The sequence below is a fragment of the Talpa europaea genome (assembly GCF_964194135.1).
Source record: "Talpa europaea genome assembly, chromosome: 9".
NCBI lineage: Eukaryota > Metazoa > Chordata > Mammalia > Eulipotyphla > Talpidae > Talpa > Talpa europaea.
Genome location: NC_140076.1, coordinates 80,729,686 through 80,753,409, shown reverse-complemented (window position 1 = coordinate 80,753,409; position 23,724 = coordinate 80,729,686). Strand labels below are relative to the sequence as shown.

General features: G+C 53.8%; 1 protein-coding gene across 2 annotated transcripts; it reads right to left on the bottom strand.

The window, feature by feature from the left end:
• Nucleotides 1–1,606: 1,606 nt before the first annotated feature.
• RORC (RAR related orphan receptor C) lies at nt 1,607–22,812 on the bottom strand (the record flags this gene model as incomplete). Of its 2 annotated transcripts, none has more annotated exons than XM_084242230.1 (11): nt 1,607–1,768; nt 4,706–4,815; nt 5,925–6,035; nt 6,218–6,325; nt 6,490–6,622; nt 7,447–7,568; nt 7,794–8,318; nt 9,578–9,719; nt 10,004–10,089; nt 20,604–20,633; nt 22,746–22,812. In XM_084242230.1, the coding sequence occupies 11 exons, from the start codon at nt 22,810–22,812 to the stop codon at nt 1,607–1,609; spliced, it is 1,596 nt and encodes a 531-aa protein (XP_084098356.1). The 2 variants fall into 2 exon arrangements, with proteins under 2 accessions (XP_084098356.1, XP_084098357.1); XM_084242231.1 differs by having other exon boundaries at nt 22,773–22,812.
• Between the last annotated feature and the right edge of the window lie 912 nt (nt 22,813–23,724).

Here is a 23,724-nt window from a genome sequence, read left to right as displayed (position 1 = left end):
AATCTAAATTCCCCCTTGGGTATGATTTGTGGGGAAAGTTCTCAGTCCAGAACATCTGGTGTGGACCTGAGTTTGAGACGCCTTTAGGTGGGGGTTCCTGAGCAGAACTGAGCAGAATGGAGTAGAACAGAGTGGGGCTAGCAGCCTTACTATGCCCATGGGCTGCTGGGCTGGAAACCTGAGTCTCCACCCAGGAATAAGACAGGAGAACAGCCTGTATGTAATCTTATTTAAGACTCCCCCACCCCACCCCCTACACACCTCTTGTTTTTAAAATTATTTTATAAAGAATGGCACAAGTTGGGGGTTTATGTTTACCAACTAACCCCCACCCCCACCCCATCACCCGCTGTTTATCCCTCAGAGGAAGGTTCACAGCTATGCATAAAACCAAGAGATGTTCTGGGGCAAGATCCCATTTGGAGAAGCAGGTTGTTGCCCTGCCCCTGGGCTCTTTCTCTGTGCAGGAGTAGAAGACCAAATGGGTTGACGGTGGCAGAGCCGGGGATGGTTTCTGCTTGGGATCCTTAACCAGAGCAGGGCTGCAGGGCAGGGCCGCACCATCCTCGAGGGTCTGTCCTTGACCTTCTGACACACCAGTGTCCAGCCGTCTCTGCTTCCCTTGGGGTTTCTTGTGGTAGAAGTCTGCTGGGGCTGGGATAGCGTTTGGACAACCCCAGGTCTAAGATTGGTGGACTGGGGCACCTCAGAAATGTTCTGGGGCCCCTCAGGTTTGGGACTAAGTTCCTGTGAGTTGTGACCTCAAGGAAGAGAGAGACTGTGCCAGGTTAAATGTGTGTCTAGAACTGTAGACTCGTAGGTAGAGCCTGTGAGTGTGTGTTTCACCTGTCCGTGGGCATGTGTCTGATCAGATTTGTGCTAATGAACTCCAGAAGCCTATTTTTAAAGTGCACATAGAAGGTTTGAGTTCTGTCTATGATGCTCTTGGCCTTTGTTGTACCCTCTTATAGCCAAATCTCATTAAAAAAATTAGCCTTGGCCCCTTATCCTATCCCACCCCTACCCTCCATATATCCAGTTTTTTTAGACCCCCGAGAAATAGGCAGGGTGCCCAACCACTTCCATGCTGAGCTGGAGGGAAGGGGAATGGCAGAAAATGCAAAGATCCAGATTCACGTTATATACAGGTCCTTCTGGGCTCCATTGCCAGTCTCTGAGCTTGATCCATCGTCCACAGCTGAAGCCCACAGGGAAATGCAATGAGGTATTTCAAAGGCCTATTAGCTTCTGAGCCTATAGTTGAGCTTCATTCACCTGGGGTATCCTGGACTCCTTGTTGTTCTGAGGACACCTCTGTCCTCCTAGAGGTCCTTACAGCCCACCCCAGGCCTCCCTGAAGGTGGGCAGGGGCAATGAGACAAAACAAAGCTTGGGCTGGAGATGGTGTCCCTCCACCCCCACCCTCTGGCCTTGGCCCAAGGCCAGGCATGCCTGTGGGCTGAAAATCTGGCTCAGCATTTGCTTCCAAAGAATCTGCGGGGGGCCACCCTCCAGGGGGCACAGGAAAGAATAAGCCTGAGGTGGGAGGGGCTCCAGAGAGGTGAGCCAGAGGGCTGAGGGAAAGGAAAGGAGTCCATCCTCCAGGTCACTCAGACAGCCCCTCGGGAGACTCGATTTCTGTGCTGAAGAGCTCCTTGTAGAGTGGGGGGAAAGCAGCCTGGACCACGATGGGGTGGAGATGCTGGAAGGTTTGCAACTTTTCCACATGCTGGCTACACAGGCTCCGGAGCTTCCCCTTGGGCGGCAGCTGGAGATGGGTTAGTGGGGGAGGGTCAGTGTTTCAGCTCTCTGCCCAGAGCAAAGACATCCTCTCGCCCTTCCCTGGCTAGGATAATTCTCCTGACTTTTGCTTCATGTACTTGGCACCCCTGGATCAGCCAGCTCCCACTGGTAGGGTAGGTATGTGTTCAGGAAACTGAGGTAAGTGAGAGCTAATATGGGACAGGACATACTTTCTGGGAAAACCCCCCAAGTCATGTTCCAGGCAGTTGAATGGATCCTGTTACAGACTAACTCACACTGTATGCTTTGTAACAGTGAGATTCTGTGACAATGTTAACACTGCCACATGCCTCTTTGCCTTTTGTTGGTGCTGTTCCCCTCACCTAGAATACCTTTCCCAATTCTTCTTTGCTTGCTAAATCTTACCTTCAAATGTCACCCTTCTCTGGGAATATTTCCCTAACTATCCCTCCCGTCACCTTAAGGGTCCTCCCTTTGGACATTCCCCATTTTAGGAAATGACCCAATTTGTCTTCCCTCCCTACATTTAAGCTTCTTAGGTTTTTCCTCTCTGTGTCTCTGTCTCTGTCTCGCCTCTGTACCCATCATAATACTTGGCACATAGCAAGTATTTCCAAACCAGTACCGAATACTGCAGGTAGTAAGCAGGTAGTAATCTGCTGACTCTCAGCCAGAGGGGGGATGAAAAACATGAGAGCCAGGGGCAGGCAGAACTCACTGAAGAAAGACTAAGAAAACCATTATCTTCAAAGTTCCTGAATAAGTAAGGGAAGCATAAAAACACCTTCACCTGCTACCACCCCCTTCTCCCCAACTTCTCCCCACCCTTTCCTAGGGAAGGGGTGGTCAGGGAAGAGCACACCGCAGGGGGTCTCTTGATAGCTCTTGAATTCGTCCTCCTGTCATTCCTACTAGTTCACTTTCAGTTTGTCTGGGCTATTGCAATAGCTTCACTCTTTCATTGACACACTACTTAGCTAGGTACTGTGACGGATTCTGGTGAATAAAACAAAATCTTTACCTTTATTAAATTTACGTTCTAGAGAAGGAGCCAGAAAATAAACACATATACTATATCAGATAGTTTCTTTAAAGAAAACTCAAGCAGCGTGAGGAGTAAAGGGTTCTTTGTATGGGGTGGTCAGGGAATACCTCTCCAGAAAGAAGGAATGGAGTGAGCCATTTGGAATGGAAAATTGGGGGGAAAACCTTCCAGGCAACTGGAACAGAAGGTATAAGAGCCTTGAGAAGCAACTGAGCTGCATGTGTTAAAGGAATAACAAGAAGGTCAGAGTTGCTGCAAGGGGTGGCAGAGGGAGTGGCAGAAGGGGAAGAGGGGAGAGAGAAGTCAGGGCTATACCATGAGACTGGGCAGTGGGAAGCACACTCTAGATTTCATTCTCAGCTTGACGGACAGCCCAGAGGACTGAGTTGCTCTGCTGGAGAAGAGAGGAGGGTGGAGGAGGGGTCTAGTTAGGGGCCTCTGCTGTAGTTCAAATGAAAGCTAATAGCTGGATTGGGGCTGATATATTCTGAAGGTGCAGGCAACCAGAGTGGCCGGCCAGCTGCTCTCCCAGCTTCTAGTCCCTTTTCCTTCCAATGGTTCCTACCAGATCTGAAGCTCTTTAGGGGAGAGACTGTTGTATAAGTCACTTCTGTACCTTTAGCTCTAGCATTGTGCCTGGCCCATTGCAAGGAAGCATTGCTTGAATGATTACATAAATAGTTCCTGTACGCAGGCTCCAAATTAAATTGCCTAAGTAATAGCCCTGATGATATCATTCCTTTGGGGCCCCCCATTGCCTAGAAATAAAGCTTTAACTCTTTACAATGGCATTGAAAGTCCTCTCTGATTTGCTACCTGACCTAATTTTCAAGCCTGTCTCCTGTTACTCCCCTGCCCCGTCAGTCTATCCCTGCTCCTGATCTTACACCTCGGTCAAAATACATGACGAGCTAATCTCCACATATGCATTATTTTGCCTCCTTATTTTTGCCCACGTCGTTCCCTAAGTCTGGAGTGCTTGTCGCACCCCCAGAAATGCCTGTTAAAATCTGACATCTTCCATGGCCTAGTTTAAATGCCACCTTCCTTAGGGAGCATTTATGACCCACTCCTTTTACCTCTGAATTCTTCTTTAATCCCTAGCCTATGTTCTCATAACACTTCCCCGAGTATCATTTATTATGCTTATATATGTTAAGATATATATTTCATATCATATAGTTATATATTTACATATGTTTTATGTAAATATATAATAGCTACATAGCTAACATAGCTTATATAAAATATATTGATATTAAGATTTTAGTACCTATTAATATAATAAAATGCACCTATTGTTAAATATCGGGGCATAGGGATACAGTGAAAAGAACACTGGGATTAAATCTCGAATTTATCATTTATAAATCATATAAACTGGAATAAGTCATTTAAGTCTCCTTATCACTGCAGAGCAGTTTTAAGATCAGGCCTCTTGACTAAGTTGCCCTGAAAATGAGGGAGCATCTTTGCAAAAGCACTTCGTTAATTGCATTAGTATTATATCACATATCACATTCTACTCTGTATTACAACTATTAGTACACAAAGCTCTTCTTCCTACCAGATGCAAAACTCTTGAGGGGGACAAGGACTGCATGCCTGTATCTTTCCATCCACAGTGCCTGCAAGCAGGTGCTGGGGAAATGCTGGCTCTGTTAACCTGAATTGTTCTCTGGAGATCCCTCCTAATTTCAGGCTCTCTCACTTTCCATCTTTATTTACACAGAAGTGACTGGTCATTCCCTCCCTTCCCACTGCTGTTGCAAGCTCACTAATACCACGTGGTCCTCAGCTTTACCTCCTGGTACCCTCAGACCGTGCCCTCACCAGCCCTGATGTTGCAGATCTGGCTTTGGGCCTGCCCTCTTCTACCCCCGGGACTGCTCCTACCTTTGCCAGGATGCCTTGGCGATGAGTCTTGCAGAGATGATGATGAAAAGCCAGCTCCAGATTGTGCTGCAGTTGTTCTACTTTGCTTTTCTCCTGAAGCCCTGGCCGGTCTGAAGAAGGAGATGGGATGATAGTGAGAACTAGAAAGAACATTGATGTTAACTTCCACCAAAAGGGTGTATCTTTTCCAACATCTGTGCTGGATGGAGACTTCCTCACTGAGTGTGTGTGTGTGTGTGTGTGTGTGTGTGTGTGTGATGGTTTAGCTGTACACATAGAAAACTGGGGAATGATGACAGAGCTCTCCTAACACTCTCCCAACTCCAGGCTGTCTTCTCCCTGATAGCCTGATATCTCACATAACCCACTCAATGCTAGGACTAAGATTCTGCTATGGAAAAAAAAAGATTGGAAGAGTGGCATCTGACCCCTGGGCCCAGGTAGGAGGTGGGCTCCATGAAGCCATGTCAGCAGCGTCAGGGCCTCTGCAGCAGTCTGAGCTAAATTCAACATGCAAACCACCTTCAAGCCTGCCTGTATGACATAGCCGGAAGTCATCCTCGAAGCCTTGTTTCCAGTCAAGGAACATGTTCAAGTCTCTACTCACAGAGCCGGAAGACAGATAATCTTGACCTGCAGACTCAGATTAGCAGCCCGGCCCACTTGCCTGAATTTTCTGGATACATAGCATTCAGCTAACTGAGCCCAGTCCCTCTGTTCTGTGGGCTGGATATCTGAGTCCCGCCATGATGGGCGAACAGTGTGAAATCAGTTCACACAGAACAGGAATTCTCCATTGTGGTGGATCTTACAGTCACAGGCTGGGAGGAGGCTGTTACGAATTCCAGTGCCAAGGAGGTACCAGGTGTCTGGGGTGGGACCCAGGTGGCAGCTGTCAGTAAACCTGCTGGGGGCTCCACACAATGGAGTCTTCGATGTGGGCTCGTGTACAGGCTGATGTGTCTCAGGGACGTGGTTTGCTCCACTCAACCTCATGTCTCCCTATTTCTCCAACCCCCCAACCCATGCTGCTCTTTCCCCTTTGAGCTCCTCTGAACCTTCAGTTTAACTCATTTTATTTTACAGCCATCTTGGGTGGGGCTCATTCTGCTCTTTAAAGCTACTTCCAGATTTATCCACATCAGAAGATCCAGACTCTTCCGTATCTGTTGCATCCCTGCCACCTGAATGTCCTTTCCCTAAGCCCAGCGACACTCACTGGCATTGATGAGCACCAGGGCCGTGTAGAGGGCAAGCTCGTCCTCGGAGAAGCGCAAGGCACTCAGCGAGCGGGAGAAGTCAAAGATGGAGCTGATGAGCTCGCTGCAGCCTGAAGAGTGGAAATGAAAGACTGAGCAAAGTGGGGGAGGCCCTGCTGCCCGAGGACACCCGCCCGCTGGTGTTTGGAGCTGAGGGGCTCTGAAAAGAGCTGAAAAGAGGGTATCCCAGGTCTAGAAGCATTGGAAGGGGTTGGCAATCGACGCCTCTTTCTCATTTACCCCTGCCCCTCACCCAAGGCTCGAAACAGCTCCATGCCACCGTATTTGCCTTCAAAAAAGACTGTATGGTTGTCAGCATTGTAGGCCCGGCTCATCCTAACCAGCACCACTTCCATTGCTCCTGGGGGTGGGGAGAAAGGATGCGGGCACAGTGTCAGGCAAAGCCAAGACTCTGTCTCTATCCCCCTCAGTGTCCTGATTTCCTTAAGCCACCTCCCTCCTCTGGGGCCAGCCAGGTCCACACTCTGTCCCCTCCCTGCCCGGCCCCCACTCCTCCCAGGGCACCTGCTTTGAGTAGCACGATCTGGTCATTCTGGCAGAGCTCCATGAAGCCCGAGAGTCTTTTGGCGAACTCCACCACGTACTGAATGGCCTCGGTGAGGCGGTGGGCACAGCGCTCCCACATCTCCCACACAGTCTGCAGGAAGGGAACAGGCCCCCAGGGTAGCCCACTTCATAAACCCAAGCCCCTGAGTGCCCAGACTGAACTGCAGGGGTAGGTTCTGAACACCCACACTCTCAGCACATACACACACTCAGGGTCACGTGGGCCCCCAGTGAGCTGTTGTGAGGAGATAAAAAATGTGTGATACTTTTTGTGTTGCCCACAAAAAGTCTGCATCTTGTTGAAGTAAAGGGACATACAGATTCCCTGTTCTCCAAGGTCTCAGTGACCCAGGGAAGCACAGGTTCAGTGCCTAACAAGTGCTGTTCAGCAGGTGGAGGTGTCCGAGTGGGGATGGAAGAGAGAGCAAGAGCTGGGGGATGGGGGGATTGGGGGGATGGGGGGGTGAGGTGGGGGGACTGAGGGTTCTGAATGACCCGGAGTGTCTCTTAACCTCTCTGAGCTCAGTTTCCCAGTGCAATAAAAATAGAAATAATGCCACTTCATAGGTTGGTTGTCATGAAGGTGGAGGATAATTTGTGTAAAGTATTCAGCACAATGCCCGGTGAGAAGGGTTTTTGAGCAAGTGGTAATTGGGCTTCTATTGTATGTTGATAGAGGAAGAGGACAGAATATAGCAAGGTCTGAGGCGGGAAGAAGGCCAGCCAAAATGTCAACAGGCAGGGGCTGAGGAAAAGCTTTCCTCCATCCCTGGGGTGTAGACACCACCCGCCACTCATACTTCTGTGGGTATACATGTGTGTCTATCTGTGACACCCTGCCCTGCCCCAGTCCACCTGCATGTGCGTCCCTGGGGCCTCTTGTCCTCCCTCCCCGGCGCCATCTCCTGGCCTCACCTTCCTCTGGTAGCTGGCCACCTCCTCCCGGGAGAAGATGATGGAGCGCTGCCGAAGCAGGTCCTCCAGCCGCAGCTGACATGTCTCTCGGTAGGACTTACACACGTTCTGTACCAGGTGGTCTGGGGCCAAAGGAAGGCACAGCTCCATCTCATCCAGCTCCTACCCTCCCCACCCAGGGGCCACTCCTCTGCCTGGCCTCCCCTGCACAACCTCCCCACAACGTTTCCTGCCCAGGACCCCTCAGGTCCCCTGGATGTTTGGTTTACAAGGGGTGCTGGCTGAGGCCCCTCTCTCAGGAGCCCCTCTCTCACCTTCCCATCCCCTCAACCTCTCCAGCTGCTCACCTATCTCTGTCAGGGATGAATAAGGTGCCTCTGGGGCGCTGCGGAAACTGGGGCTGCAGTAGCTGTTCAGGCCCTGTCCTGGCTCCCCAAGCCCTTGATGCCTGGGGTCCTCAAAGTGAAGTCCACATCTGTCAGAGGGCAACTGGTTGCCTGTGTTATAGAAGCTCTCTCTGCCCTCGGCCTTGCCCCGCTCAGGGCTGTATTCCAGGTGGTAGGAGGGCCTGTTGAGCCCAGCCTTGACCAAGCTGTTGGAGTAGGAGGGCCCAGAGCCAGGGGCTCTCAGGAGGCCAGGGGGACAGGCAGAGGCCTCGGGCAGGTCAGGTGAGGAGCCCAGGGGTAGCTGCCCATCTGGGATCCCCAAGGTGCAGGAGATGGGGTCTGTCCCTTGGCCCCCTGCGGGAGGGGTCTTGGCCACTTGTTCCTGTTGCTGCTGCTGCTGCTGCTGCTGCTGCTGCTGCAGTTGTTTCTGCACTTCGGCATGCAGACTGTCCCTTTGCTTCTTGGACATGCGGCCAAACTTGACAGCTGAAAAAGGTCCAGGGGTCAGGAGTTTTGATGCAGGATGACATGGAACAGGGCAGGGTCAACATCAGGCTTTTTGATCATTATGAGATTACCTTGGTGCTTCCCTGAATAACTGACTCCAGGCAGAGCCTCTTTAGTCTTGCCTTTCAGGGACTTTTGTTCCAGCTTCCCCCCCACAACCCCGCCCCCACACCTCTCATTGTCCTGCAGGGCTCTCTCGAGCCCAGTTATTTCAGTCTCCTGAGCAAGCTCTCTTAGCTCCAAACCTACCTCTAATAGTGGCAGAATTTAAGCAATGAGCCGGCTGAGGATTGTGGCCTGCTGATATTGGGGCTGGGGGTGGGCGAGTGGGGGGGCTCAAGTGGTATTGGGGTCACCTCGCCTGTCTAGGAGGGTCAGAGGAAGAGGGGAGCTGAACACACAGGTCTCCCTGTGGTCAGGCCTGCAGGCTCCCTGGTGACCTAGATACTCACCACAGCCCAACCCAGGCTCCGCGGCTTGTTTCTGAACATCCTCTTCTGCTCTCTCTTTCCTGCCTTTTCACTCCCCCCCGCCACCCCTCCCAGGTGTGGGGGCACAGCCCCTCACCCCGCCTGCCCCTCTGCACCCCTCTGTGTTTCCTTTCACTTTGTTATTTTGGGCACTGAAAAGTGCTGACAGGCTCCTTCAGGCTCCCCATCACCTTGTGCCTCCCCCAGGCTGGCCTGGGCTCCCCCTGAGGGGGTGGGGAGAGGGGGATGGGGCTGGCAGGAGGTGGTGGGTGAGGAAGGTGGAAAGGCACTAGGAGCAGCAGCCCTCCTCACCCTGATGCCTTCTACTTATTCTCAGGCTGACTCTGGTTCCGCTCCTTACCACAGTTCCATGCCCAGGATGGAAGTGGGGGACAAGGAAGGGAGCTGAGCTAAAGTTGGAGCAAAGGGTGGCAGGGGGAACCCAGAGAGAAACTTGATGGTTCTGGGCCAGAGTAGAACAGAGTAAGGAGAACCCATCCTGGGGAAGAAGCAAATGGACAGTCTGGGACCTTGGGAAAAGTAGGATTGTTCTAGCAGAGCCCCAAGTTCGGAACCGTGCAGAGCTCTGATGGGGCAGCTTGCTCCCTCACCCCCAGGTGGACAGTAGAAGACGCAGGGCTGTCAGAGTGGGAAATGGAGATCATTCCAGAAGGGTTCTTTCACTGGCTAATTGTGTGTCTAGCACAACAAGCCAGGTTGTTCTTCTGGTGGCTCCAGGGAACCCCAGGGCTGCATGCATGGCCTCACCATCTCGGGACATGCCCAGTGCCAGGCACTTCTGCAAGCGACAGTGCTGGCATCGGTTTCGACTTGTGCGGTCGATGGGGCAATTCTGCTGGCGGGTGCAGGAGTAGGCCACGTTACAGTGCTGGCTCCGACGGAAAAAACCCTGGGGAGGAGTAGAAACCAAGCCTGTTCATCCTGGCGAGGCCCAGTCCTGAGCGCCTCCCGTCCACCCACTCCGGCTTTTCCAGATCCCACCACCTGTCTGTTCCTTCCCTTCATTTCTTAGTACAATGGTAGTTATTCCCACAATTGCTCCCCCAGTTTAAGACAAGGGCCTGTTTGTAGCCAGGCCTCCAGGTTGGGCACCACCCAGGCTGCTACTCAGCTGCTTCAGGACAGGGAGCCCCTCTTCGTCTCTGTAGGGAATGCGTGTATGTGTGCACTCACCTTACAGCCCTCGCAGGTGATAACCCCGTAGTGGATTCCAGAGGACTTGTCCCCACAGATTTTGCAAGGGATCACTTCAATTTGTGCTAGAGGGGAGAGAGAGCAGGAGGTGGGTAGAAACTTTCTGCATGCCACCCCGTGCTCCTGGGTGTCAGATACCTCCCGGCTCCCCTGCCCACTTTGCTGCTTCCCTCTTGCAAAATGGATTAAGTGTAGTGCCCCATGCTGCTCAGCAGTGGCTCTATGGAGTATGGAGGCTGTTTTTTTTTTTTTTTTTTCTTCTCTCACTCTCATTTTCTTTTAGCTTTGCAGGGTGGCCAGGAGTGGTATCTGCTCTACGGGGGTAGAGAAAGCAGCTGCAGAGAGCCACCTGCTCAGCCCTTCAAGTGGAAAAGCTCCAGTTGCTTCCCTCCCGCTCGGGGACCTGGGAGTCCTCTCTGCTTTGCAGCACCTGCTTCCCGCCCAGGAGGCTTCCTTTGTGCCTCCCTCCCCCACGGTGCTTGGGCAGATATGGGGTGTGGTGGGAAGGTGTGGGACACCAGGCAGCAGGCGAGGGGTGGCGGGTGGGTGGAGATGTGGGCCCTCCTCAGTCGTGCAGTAAAGACTCAGGGAGGGAGATAGGGGAGACAGGCCTCAGGGACCGGGGGCCCCAGAGAGGGCAGGGAGAAGCCAGAGATGGGGCCCAGAACACTGGGGCTCAACAAGTGAGCTCTCCTGGGCACCTAGGAGGAGGGGAGAGAATCAAACAGGCTCCCTCGGCCCCAGAGCAGAGGCCGCTCTCCATATCTCAGGGGGCGAGAGTGTGTCTGTGTACAAGGGCATCACGCCCAGTGACATGAGTGCGCATCATGGCGGATAACACCGGCTAGGACTAGAGACCACCGGCAAGGACTAGAGACCATCTCATTTGGCCTCTTTCCTTCTTTCAGGCGAAGGGCTAGGTCAGAGGAGGTGAGGCGGTTGGCCCAGGTTCGCACAGCCCCTTTGCCCCAGCCTGGGTCTAAATCCCAGTTCCCCTGAGCTTCCATGTGCTATTCATGCACGTGATTGTGGGGTGCACACATCCGTGGGCTTGTTTGACGGTATGCATTGTGTGTGCAAGGACACATAGAAAGTAAGTGTGATTTCTGAGCCATCCCTGCTTGGGCCAGTGTGTGCCAGTATGTATTTGTATGTCAGTGCCACGTGCTGGGCGCCAGGTCCCCGCCCCCAACCCCTGAGCTCATTGTCACCTGTGCTGCCCCCCTTCAGTGTGGTTTGCTGCTGGCTCCAGCTTCACCTCCTTGATTTTGCCCCTGTCGATGTCCACAGCCCATTACTGAGTTTCAAGGACCAGCAGGAGGCTCACCTTGGAAGCGGTGCTGAGCAGAGTGGGCCTCTGCTACCTTAGGTACTTTCGCTGCTTCCAACAACATCTGGGTCTCTTTCCTGCCTCTCCTCTGATGGGGGAGGCCTAGACTGTTGTAGGCCAGAAAAAATGATCTAGGCCTATATTATCTCTTGACACATCTTCCACCCATCTCTTGCCATGGGGAGTGAGTCCATATTCTTGTGAATTCCCCTCTGGGCATAGGCCTGGGCCCTAAGCACTTGTGATGTGAGGTGGGGAGGGTGGCTGTGGCAGGCCCACTGATCCCCCAAATACTATTTCCATCATCCTTGAAGCATCACCTCCTCAGGCTGGCCTTGAGCTGACTCAAGGCAAGCAGCTGTCTCCTTGTGGGGGACAGGGCCACAGGCCTGTCCAATCCTTCCATTAGAACTTGATTGATTCTCCACCCCACCCTCCTCACTGCCCCAGTCCCACCTGCCTGCCCCACACCTGCACAGTAAGCTGTGGTCATCCACCACAGAAGGCAAGTGAGCTTTTCAAATTCTCTCCAGAACATTGGAAAGCATGGAATGAAAGAGAGAATAAGACAGGGCTGGGTATCTGGAAAGGGGGCAGAAAATGTGGAGTCACTTAGAGTCTCTAGGCCTTAGTTCCCTTGTCAGTAAAATCAGGACAGAAATCACCTTGCCTGTCCATGGGGTGATTGTAGGCCATGCTGTCTTAGATGTTGTCATGCAAAAGGGGAGCCACTGCATATGCAAGCCAAAGGCTATGAGACCAGTAGGCACTTGGAGATGTGGAGAGAAATGCTCGCACCCTGGAGAGAAGTGCTCATACCCTGCAGAGTCTGCCCCATCCCCCTTCTACATTGTGGCCTCTCTCTCCTCAGTGACCCAAAGCCCAGAGAGGAGAGAAACCAACATGGGTCACCCAAAAAGTTAAGGGGGAGGGAGATTAGGCCAAGCCACAGTGGGAACTCGGGCTCCAGCCCAGCAGTTAACCACAGGCCTCCTGGCCTCTTCCCTTCTCCAAGAGCCACATCCGTGTGCGTGTGTGTGCTGACCACATGAGTGACCCAGCCACAGCTCCCTGCCCCACGCCTGACCCAGAGCCGGACACGGCCTCCGAGCCTCACAACAGTGTCACTAAGGCCTTGCCCTCCTCACTGAAGGACCCCCTCCACAAATACCCATGTTTGGGGGGTGTAGGGGCTTGGACCCCAGCTGCTATGTCAGTCACTTCCTCATGCTCCCCAATCATGGTCCAAGACAGAGGTGCACACTGAGGCAGCCTGCTTCCGAGCTGGAGCCTTTGGCCTCTGAGAGACCTCTCTCTCTAGAGAGACCAAGAGGTTCAAGGCCAGGAGAAGATTTAAACCCAGAAATAGAGGGCCAGTTACAGAAACACAGGAACCCCCACATGTTTGTCATGGCCCCAGGCCAGTCCCTAGCTCTGTCCACCGACAGACTCTCCTGTCTTACTCTCTTCCCCTTCCCTGCCCCTGTGCCCACTTCAGCGCCAACTACCCAAAACCTCAAAAAAAAAAGTACCGATGCAATGTGCAGGAGTGTGGCTTGTGGAGGAGGGGAGGAGAGAGGACTGGAAGGGGACTGGTCGAAGTGGAGGCAGGGTGAGCAGGCTTTGAAAACACCACGGATACATCACCTTCAAAGCTACCTCTCTGAGAGCCAAAGTCCTGAAGCAGCAGGTGGTGGGAACCCAGATTGGGGAGGGGGAGCTGAGTAATCACAGGATTACTCAAATTGTTGCCTGGGAACCTGGCCTGCCAGGAACTTACCATCTAACTGCCTGCTGGTGCCAGGAACTAGAACCAAGCAAAGGTCAGGAACCTGAGGCCAGCCCCCTGCCTGGGCTCCCACAGCAGCCCAAGCCTGCTGGTGCTCTCAGCAACCACTTGGGAGAGCTGTTTGTAATGGCTGCAGCGCCTGCTCTTGCTGTAGCTCTCTCCTGAGGCCCAGCAAAGGAAACCCTCTAATCCCACACACTTCCAAAGGAGAAGGAAATGCCTAGTGTCCATATTAGCTCCCGAAATTGACTAGTGACTGCACGGTGCCAGTAGTCCTTTGCTTCTCAAGCAAGATCACCTAGGGGTCTCGTTAAAATCAGGTCCCTCTGCAGAAACTCAGTGGCAGCCAAGCTCGTGGTCCTCAGCCTACATTTTTGAATATTAAGAATTTAGTCCCTCTTCCTGCTTTTGTGCCAGACTACTTCTCAAGGGTGGGCTCTTCCCCAGCTCATTCTTGTGAGTCTTCCCCAACACAAAATGTGACCTCTAAAACTCCATTCTGATGCCGTGCTAGGAAAAAGAAAGTGCCATCTTCTGGATCCCTTCAGAGATTGAGGGTTGCCCAGGGAACTTCCTAGAAGGGCCTCCTAGGTGGCGAAATACTATAGCCCTAAAGGAGTCTGTGCCCTCCCCCCACCGCCCCCATCTTACCCTCCTCACAGCTGTGAGATTCATTGATAGCAGTTCTTTGAGTGCCTCCTGAGCCTGGCCCTGTGCCACCTTAGGAAGCCAGCCCTGGGCCCTGTCCAGGTGCCCTATGCCACAGAGAGGAAGTGGTAGAGCAACCCGGGGGGGTCTCTCCCGCATACCCCAGAACCAACCCCAGCCCTGTTGGAGGTAGATTCAATCTTGGGGTTCTTGCCTCCACCTGGTGTCCTGTCAGCCTGGAGCTGGGCCTTGTCTGCTCCTCTTCTCTGTTCTTTTCTCCAGTGGATATTGATTAAGGGGGTATAATAAGGATAGACACAATTGTTGAATTCTTATTGTGTGCCAGACTTTAAGTACATTTCTCATTGGATGATCACAACAAGATGTGGAGTAGGTACTGCTTGTGTTGTCCCCATTTTACAGGTAAGATGACTGAGCCCAGAGTAAGGGGCTTGACTAAAGTTACACAGCCATCGGGACCCAGGCCTCTGTGACTTGAGAGCCAGTGTCCTCGACTATTAAACTATATATCCTGTGAGCATGAGCCGTTCAATTCATCATGCCAAGGAGACTGGGACGATTGCAGGGGAAGCATGTGAATTGAGGGGGTCTCTCCCTGATTACCCCAGAACCAGCCCCAGCCCTGTTGGAGGTGGATTCAGCCTTGGGGCCATCGCCTCCTCCTGGTGTCCTAGAGCTGGGCCCTGTCTGCTCTTCTTTCTCTGTCCTTTTCTCCCGTGGATATTGATTAAGGGCGTATAATAAGGATAGACACAAGGGCTCGGAAGGGAGTTCAAGGAGGAAGCCTATGGAACTAAAGCCAGGACTCATGTCTAGTAAACAGATCAGAGAGACATTACTCCCCCCACCCCACCCCAACCCTTCTTCTGTGGCCCCAGACATCTCCTGCCTTCACCCATTTCTGGGGAGCAGGTTTCTAAGGTCAAAGTGGAAGGGCTTGCCCATGCCAACAGAGTGCCTGACTTGGGGGTCCTCTGGAAGGCCACAGCCCCTGGGTTGGGGAGTGCCGGCTTTCACACAGCTCAGTAGGACTCGCTGCAGGAATGAGTGAGTGAGGGGAAGAAGAACGCAGTCCTTTTCTTAGCTTAGGCCCCTCTCCCCACAGCCCACACTTTCAGCCCTTTTCCACAAAGAAACCACAGCTCCAGCCAGGTCCCCAGTGTACCCCAGCCTGTCACCAGCCTCCCTCCTTTTTCAGCTCCGTGTTCCCGCAGCTTCTGCAAACCTAGAAACCACGGTGGTGGGTGCCGCCACAGGGGAGCCGGAGGGGGAGGCTAGTTGGGGTCCAGAGAGAAGCCAGGTCTACTGGTAATCGCTCCTCCCAGCCCACGGCAACAATATTCTGCTGATGCACCCAGATCCCAGGGCTGGGAAAGTAGAGAAGCTAAAACTTGGGTGGGCGAGGGAGAGTCTGGGGTTTTGAAAAGTCACCAAAGCCAACCAGTCACCTGAAACCCCCTCGTAGTGCCCCCGCCACCCCCGCAGTCTGGGACAAGAAAAAGAAGGGGAAACAAGAGAAATGAGTGAAAACAACCAGTGAATAGGGGGAGGGGATGAATCACCAGGAGGAAGCTCTGAGGAGCAGGAACCCCAACAATGAAGGGGGGCTTCCCTGCCTCCTAGGCTGTCTCTCCTTCCCATAGGGCCTCTGCTGTTCTAGGAGGTCAGCTGGCCAAGAAAGACCCCGGCTCTGGCCCTGCAGCCCTGCCCTATTGCCATTTCTTCCCCCAATAGACATCTCCATCCTTTCTGAGCTCAGAGTCCCAGGGAAGGGGCTGCGGGGCCTGAGCAGGGGAGTAGAGATTAGAACCCTGAGCAGATGGGCCAGATTGGCCCATCGAGGACTGGAGACCCCAGGGCTGCCTTCCTTGGAGAGCTCTTAGCTTGGGAAAGTCCCGGTTCCCTGTTTGAGTCAGGGGCACAGAGGCGGGGAGAGGGGAGCTAGGTCTGGGGAGGGCCAGCAACACTAACACGCTCATTTTGTTGTGATGAGACAGACTAGGAGGCTCCAGCTCCCAGGGCTTATGTTGGGGTGTTTGGGATCCCTGTTTGGAATGGGAAGAGATGCGAAGAGGAAGGTAAGGGGTGGAGCATGGAAGGAAGGAGCCCCTTGTAGATACCTTAGGTAGCCTCGGACTTGTGGAATGAGATCTGTGGCACCCCGAAGACTTGGACTTCTTTCCAGCCCACTGCTCCTCGTTATCATCACCAGACTTGAGAAAACCAGGGTACAGCACCCCACCTTATACCCCTCATCCTTCCACCTCCCCATCAGATGTGATGCCATTCCCTTATGCCCACTGGTTCCGCACTGGCCATGCTCTCAGCGTGAGAAGACTGGGCTAACTCCCTTAGCCTGGCTGGACAGCCTTTTAAGCAAGTGGACATTTCTCACTTGCTGGCTGCAATGGTAGGGAGCTGATATCTTCCTCTTAGAACCTCTATAAACCTGTGCCTCCTGCTTGCTCTCTGCCTTCCTAGACCCTAGCCAATGTCTTCTGATGTCCCCCTCTGCTGCCAGTCTTCTTTCTTCCTCCCCCGTTCCTGCATCTGTGTGCCTTTCCAGTCTCTGTACCTCAGTTCTATCTCTGGGGCTTCACACTACAGTGTTTGGCTCTTCTGGACTCCATTTCCATGTCCATCTGGACACCACTTTCTCTATATGTGTTCATAAATCTCCTGTCCTTTAAGTTTGGCCCCCAAATCTTTCATTATTTCTTGGTCTGTTTTTGCTCTATGTATGTCTGGCTCTTGGTCTTGGGTGTGCCACAGTTCCGAATCCCCAGCCTAGATCAGAGGGCTTGGCGGTTGGTAATCACGGGGGGCAGAGGTGGAGGTAGGTCAGAAAGCCTGAGGCTGTGAGACCCCACAGCTATCTAAGGGAGAAGCACTGATGGCACCAGACCCTAGATGGGAGGCGACCTCCTCTCCTACTATCAGCCTAGGTGGACCTCTGACTCCCTTAGCCAGCACTGGGACCTCCAGCCCTCTTGTCAGGCACTGAAGCACACCCAAACATCACTTTTCAGGGTGGATTTGCTGATTTGGGACCATTTCTGGGAAACCCAGTGTGCCAAGCTTTACTGCTAATGAGAAGAAAATACAAGGGACGCTGAAGTTCTAAGGAACCTTTCTTCCTTTGGAAGCTTTTGGCTCTTCTCCTGGCCCCTCTCACCTAGCTGGGCCCACACATCAGCACTGGATTCTCCATCCCAAGCACGGAAGTGAGCACTTTTCTTTCCTTGGCTTCCTTTCTGTCTAGAGTCTAGGAGAGCTGAGTCTCCTTCATACCTTCAGGTGCCTAGCCAGGTTCCAGCTCTCTCCTTGGTCCTAGGCCCCTAGAACAGGGAGCCTCTCCAAAGGTGGTTTTGTTTTTAAATTCAGCTCTTGTTTTGCAACAAGGAGACCAATGAGTTGGTTAAGGTTACACAGCTCTTGAGTGACAATGGTGGCACCAGAACCGGGTCTTTAGACTCTCAGTCCATGGGTCTTCCCAGGACTCAATATGGCCTCCCTTTGGTGACTTGTGAGAAGACAGTGGGCTGGGGTCAGGGCTGCTACAGGCCTTGGGCCACAGCCTATGTTCTAGGAGGTTCTCTGGGCCTATCCAGTTTACCCACCCTTGCTCCGCAAGAAGGTACAGGCACATCAGATGTCTGCCCACCAGCTGTTGGGCCGTGGCTCCACACCAGGGAGGGGGTGAAGCCAAAAACCTTCTGATCTCCTCCCCACTGCCTTGATCCCCTTCATAAAATGGGTGACTCAACCTGGGATAAACACACACACACACACACACACACACACACACACACACACACGTAGAAATGGCGCCCTGGCTGCATCTAGCTGGATTCCACTTTGTCCTCACATCCCTGGATTGGGCAGAAAGGAGGGCGGCTCTGGGGCCTGGATGCTGGGGTTCTGACCCCTCTGCCTGCTGACCTTGCTCGCTCGCTTCAACGCCTCTGGCTTCCTTTTTCATGCCACTCTCTGGCAGGCTGGAGACCGGAGGGCAACAATGAGGTGACAGCCTCGCTGGGAGGGTTGTGTTCGGGCCACCTATAATTGCCCGCTTCCATCTAGCACAGCTGTGTGGCTGCTCTGAGTGTCAGTCCCTTTCTGTAAAATTAGGGGACTGGGTCTATCACAGACTCTTGGAGAGCCTTTCCAGCGCTTATCACAGAAGTGCCTCCACTCTCTGGTAGTTATCACTACTCTGAGAGAACTGCCCGGGGAGAGGAACCCCAACGACTCCACCACCATCTCCCGACACACCTTGATCTGGACCCGACACTCAGCCAGGGAAGAGCTCAGGGCTCTGCTCACCCTGCTCCCAAGATCCAGCTTCTTTCCCGGGGGCCCAGGGGTGATGACAGGGTTCAGTTTCCCCTGCTCCCAGGTGGCCCCGTTCACTTACTTCTCATGACTGGGCTGGGCTTGGCTGCCTTGGCTCCCTGTCTTCTCAGTGGGGAGTGGTCCAAGGATGGGATGTAGCTGGCAGCGGGGTGGGGGTGAGGCCCTCTCAGCAAAGCCTCAGGCTGTAGCTCTGCACCTAGCTCTCCCCCAATGCTTCTGGGCAGGGGAAGGGGGGTTAAGCTCTGCACCACACAGGTGGCCAAGTGACAACCCCCCAACTCTGCCACCCCCACCCCCCCTGGGGGTACAGCCGGTAGGATGACAGGCGCCCCAAGTGGCCAATCTGGGCCTGGGGCAGAATGTAAGGGGTGGGGCAGCCAATCACAGGGGGTGTTGGAAAATTCCAAAACCACATGCGACAGCCACACGCGGTGAAAGCTGTTTCCACCCGCCAGGGCAGTTCTGGTTGGGGAGCCCTAACGGAGCTCTACTCTCCCTCCCCCTGAAGAACCCCAGAGCCTGACTCTCTTTGCCAGGTGACTCCAGGAACAGGAATATTTCTAGAGGTAAGTCATCGGATGTCTGCCCTGGACAGTAGCCGGTGCCATCTGAGACCCCGTGGACTGCCAACAGATCAGTGTGCGAGGGGTGGGAGGCTGGCCTGCCACTCACCATACTCACACCCCCAAAGACACGATGTGTGCCCTGGGCTAGTGGGCCAATGGTAAGAGTAGTAGTAATGATCATCGGACAATTCCCAGGGGTTAGCCCATTAGAAGTGTCCTCAGGAGCAAAACTGCTGAAATTGGAAAGCAGATGATGATAATGACGATGATAGTAATAATACTTTACTATATGCCAGAACTGATTCTTAATTTTTTTTTTTTTGTGGATTATCTAATCCTGACAAAAATACTTTATGAGGTAGGTGCCATTATTCCCATTTCAAAGATGAAGAAACTGAGAAGCAGAGAGGTTAAGTAATTTGCACAAGGTCACACATCCAGGGAGTGGTAGAGTCAGGATTCAAACCTAGATCCCAGATACCACTTGAGGGACTTGATACCACTTGAGTCTGCTTGTGAGATGAGATGCTGCCTGGGGTGGGAGTCCCTCTGCAGTTTCTTGGTTGGGGATCCTTATGAAGGGTCAGTCAATTTCAGGGGCCCTCTCAGCCTCATATCGGCTCTGTGGGGCATCTCAGCGGCTCTGAAAGTCCCCCTTCTCCCCGTACCCACATATGGTCCCTGGGTCCCCCGCCCCCAGCTCACCCGCGTCACTCCCTGACCCGCTTTCCTCCCAGGGCCCTGCTCAGCATTTCCGTGGGGCCCTGTGGCTAGGGGTGGGCGAGGCACCTGTCAGGATTGTGCTGAGCAAAGCAACCCCCCCCACCAGGATGTAGCATCCTGGATGGCCCCCTAGCCCCTGTCTGCCCACTCAGGGAGGAGGGTGATGCTGTTGTCCTCCGAGATTTCTATGCTTGGAACAGGGCAAACTTGGCAGCAGGAGGGATGGCGGTGAGCTCTCTGGGGGAACTGGCAGGCAATCCAAGAGCAGATATGGAAAATTGTAGGTATCTCTCCTGCGCTGGAGTGGTGCTCATCACTTCAGGAATCCAGACCTAGGGAATGTCGTCAGGCTATTAAGGGCGGGTATGAGCCTGATGGGATATGAGCTTTGGGACTGAGGTGGTGTGGGTATACTTTCGGTGGCGGGGAGCCTCTCCCACAAATGAGGAGGGCAGCTCCGATTGCTGAGGGTGCCTGGAGAGGATGCTTACTCACTAATATCCACTGGGAAGTACTTCCTGAGCTCTAGCCCCCTTCTCACATGCTGTAGCTTCAGTCTTTCTGCCCCAGGACACAGCGTCCCTGTCCATTATGTTTCCTACACAGAGGAAGGCTTTCCTGCTCTCAGCCCTGCCCTGCCTGGCCCCGGGCCTGTTCACACCTCAGGATGTGTTAACCACAGAGATGAACACCAAACCTGGCTTCACAACCACAAAGCCTTATGCAGGGTCCCTGAGTCTCCCAGGCCACCCTTGCCTCCCTTGCATTCCATCTCCCTCCTCTTTGGTCCAGAGATCTGCCCTGCTCCTTCCATCTCCTGTGCTCCCTCTGTCCAGCATCTCCCCCCTCGTTTTCCCATGGTTGCCTTTGAATTATCCTTTCCTTGTTCCCTTACCACCTTACCTCTCACTTTTGGGTTTCTTCCTCAACTCCTCCCATGGCCCTGATCTGAGGCTTCTTCACCCCTCCCCTCATCTCACCCCCTGTCACCCCCTGTTTTTCTAGGCTCCACCTCTTCGGGCTCAGCCTCCTCCATCTCTGCAACCTACTAGCCTTTCTTTTACCCAAACCGCCCAGAGTCCTTGCAGAATGCCTTGCCATCTCTCACACCCAGCCCCAGCTCTTGCCCTTGGAGCCTCTACTCACAGGTGTGGGTCTTCTTTGCAGCCAGCAACTCTGTAAAGAGAAGGGTCGGGGTCAAGAACTGAAGACCAGGGGAACCAACATTCATGGCCCCACCCCATGCCAGCCCAGCAGGCCTGGCCTGTGGGGAGAATGTGGGCCCCCTCTACAGCCACCCCTCTCCTTCCTTCTCTGCCCCATAGCCACATTGGCCGTCTTCCAGGTCCTCACCATCTTTGGGACTTCCTCAAGCTGTTCCTCTGCAGGAATGCCCCCACTCCATCCTTAATCAAGCCAGCTTCTCACCCCTCAAGTTCCAGTGTATCTTTTCTTTTGAGAAGCCCTCTCTTTCCAGCCCTCGTGCTATGTTCGCACGCTCAGCAAAGTGTATTTGATTTCCTGGCACTCGTCACGTCACCTCACCGCTGCCACAGCGTCATTGTCCATGAAATGGGGCTTTCCTGCTAGACAGTAAGCCCTATGGAGGCAGATACTGTGTTTCTCCCTCACCGTATTATCCCCACAGCCTCCCACAGAGCCAGGCCCATCAGACGCACACAGTAAAGATTCTGCAGCCAGAGGTAACTCTCCACGGGAGTTAAATCTCTTGGTTGCTTATCTGTGCCTGACATCACAGGGAATTCCTGAGGTGTGGATGGTGAGAATAGGGTGGGAAGGTTGTTTGGAGAAAGGGGTGGGGGGAGCTGCCAGTGCCTATGCCTCTGCCTTCCGTGGGTCCTCACTGGCCTGCCACCCTGCAGGGGAAGGAATCCCTTCCTGCTGCTGGGGTGGGCCAGTCCCAGTGGAGAGCAGGTAGGAGGGAGCACAGGCAGAAGGGAGCACAGGCAGGTTGATCTAAGCGAGCCCGGATGCATGGCTGTGCAGGGGAAACCCACAGAAGGGAAGCCTCCTTTAGAACATCACTGTGGGGCGTGTGTGGGGGGGTGTTGTTGGTTTATAGGGTTTGCGCTTATGAAACACCTGCTGAGGGAGCCACTGAGAAAGGCTTCCCCTGCCAGACAGACCTCTATCCACATGGCAGCTCCACACAGTGCACATGGCCAGTTGTATGTGCCAGAAAGCCCTGCAGGACTCTGGTTTCTAGTTTCCCAACCTCTGAATCTGCTCTCTTGTTATTTTTTCCCTTCTGCTGTTCAATCCTGGAACCTCCCTCCCCACCCACTACTCCCAGATTGTTCCTAGAGGATGGTCCCCATGGGCAGGCCTCCTCCATTGAGCGAGGTTGGGTGAGGACCCAAGAGGCCTGGGCTCTGTGGGGTGGAGGAGTGCCCAGAGAGGGAGTGGCTCCATCCGCCCCCTCCCGCCTCCCACCCACCTTGCATGGCCCCACCCAGCTTCCTCCCTGACCTGGCACCCTCCAGTCCTGCACCTCTAAGCAGTCCTGGGCAGTGCTCCCCTCCCTACCTAGGGAAGTGGAGTTCTCCCTCCACCAGGTGGCCCTGGACTTGGCAACTCAGTCTCATGAGTTTCCCCTGAGGGCTCACAGCTGACAGAGCCTGCGGCCTTGGGAACCAGCTCTGAGAGGGTCTCTCAGTGTCTCTACCTATCTTGGGCAAGAGGGGAGTGCCCCACATTCTCTGTGGAAATGAAGCCCCATTCCTCTTGGCCAGTGGGGAGGCAAGCGCCAGGCTAGTGGGCATGGGCACCTGGAGGGCTGTGGCTGCTTCTCCCCTGTCTGCCAACCTTGGGGCAGGACAGGTTCCTGCATTGATGAATGAACAGAGGTGGGTGCCCAGCCCTCCAGCTACTGCAGCCCAGGGGCCTGATCAGCTGAGATGTCTCAAGAGAGTGGGGAACAGCAACCCCACCTCCTCCCAGGGCGCTCAAACTCGGCAGGCCTTGTGCACAGTGGGATCTTTCCTTGACATGGTCCCTGATTTCTCTCTCCTCTCGCCCCATAACCCCACCTGTCTCTTCTTCCTTCTCTCCTCCCTTTCTTTTCCCTGGATGCATTTCCTTTCTGACTTCACTTCCCCAGCTCCCCCCCTTGTTTCTCCTCAGTGCCTGTCAAGGCTTGTCCTTTCTCCCCGACCTGCATTCCCCTGTCAGCCCATCTCTCTCTCCTTCTGTGGTTGTCCCCTCCCTCCTCTCTTCTTGCCCCATCTGTTGCCTTCTCTCTTCTGCACCCCTAGCAGTCCCTTCCACCTGTCTGCAGGGCCAAGGGCCTCTTACCCCGAGAGGCTTGGTGGTGTCTCTGTGGGGCCCTGTCCATGGGCAGCTCCCTTGGTGCCGTCCTTGCTGCCCGGGCTGCCCAGGAGGGCAGGGAGCAGGGCCCTGGGGAGGGAGGAGGAGGGAGGGAGGTCCTGGTCATCAGCGGGCAGGGGAAAGGAGTGGCTGGCAGAGCGTCCTGGCACCAGGAGGGGACAAGGGGACAGAGGGAGAAACAGGGTTTTGGAGGTGTGAGGGGAATAAGATAGGTGGGGGGAAGGCCATCAGCAATTATTGACCACCTACTCTGTGCTGGACCCCTTGCCAGGCACTTTGGGTAAATCCATGATTGTATTTGATCCTCCAACATTCACCACGAGGCAAACATAATCACTCATGATTTACCCACAAGCCAAGTGACAATCAAAGACATGAACTTCTTGCCCAAAGACTTGCAAAAGGACAGTAAGTGGTGCGTTTGTGGATTCTGCACTTTCTGACCAAGGCAGGTGAAAGGAAAGGAGAGGGAGGGGGAAACGCAGGGTGTGTGTGGAGGGGGTGGGAGTGCACATTTGGGGGAGAACCCTGCTCTTCATCAAGATGAGGTTCTTTTTTTTTTTTAAATAAATCTTTTTTTAAGATTTATTTATTTATTTATACAAGCACTGGGCACAGTCAGAAGCGCGGGAGGGTGAGAGAATTCACCAGAGCCAGAGCAGGGAGCAGAGCAGGCAGAAGGACCGAAGTACACTGCTGGCAGGAGAGGTCTGTGCGTCATGTGGGACCCTCACCCAGTGGCTGGGGAGCAGACGGGGATGGAACCGGCACTGCCGGCAGCTTTGCAACCCAGCGCTCAACAGCTGCGCCACCAGAGAGGCCCCAAGATGAGGTTCTTAATCATCCTGGGGATTCCTGGGCTCCCTGAAACCTCTGCCTGCTTAGTGCCTGCCCCGCTCCTTGTTGCCTTCCTTAGAAC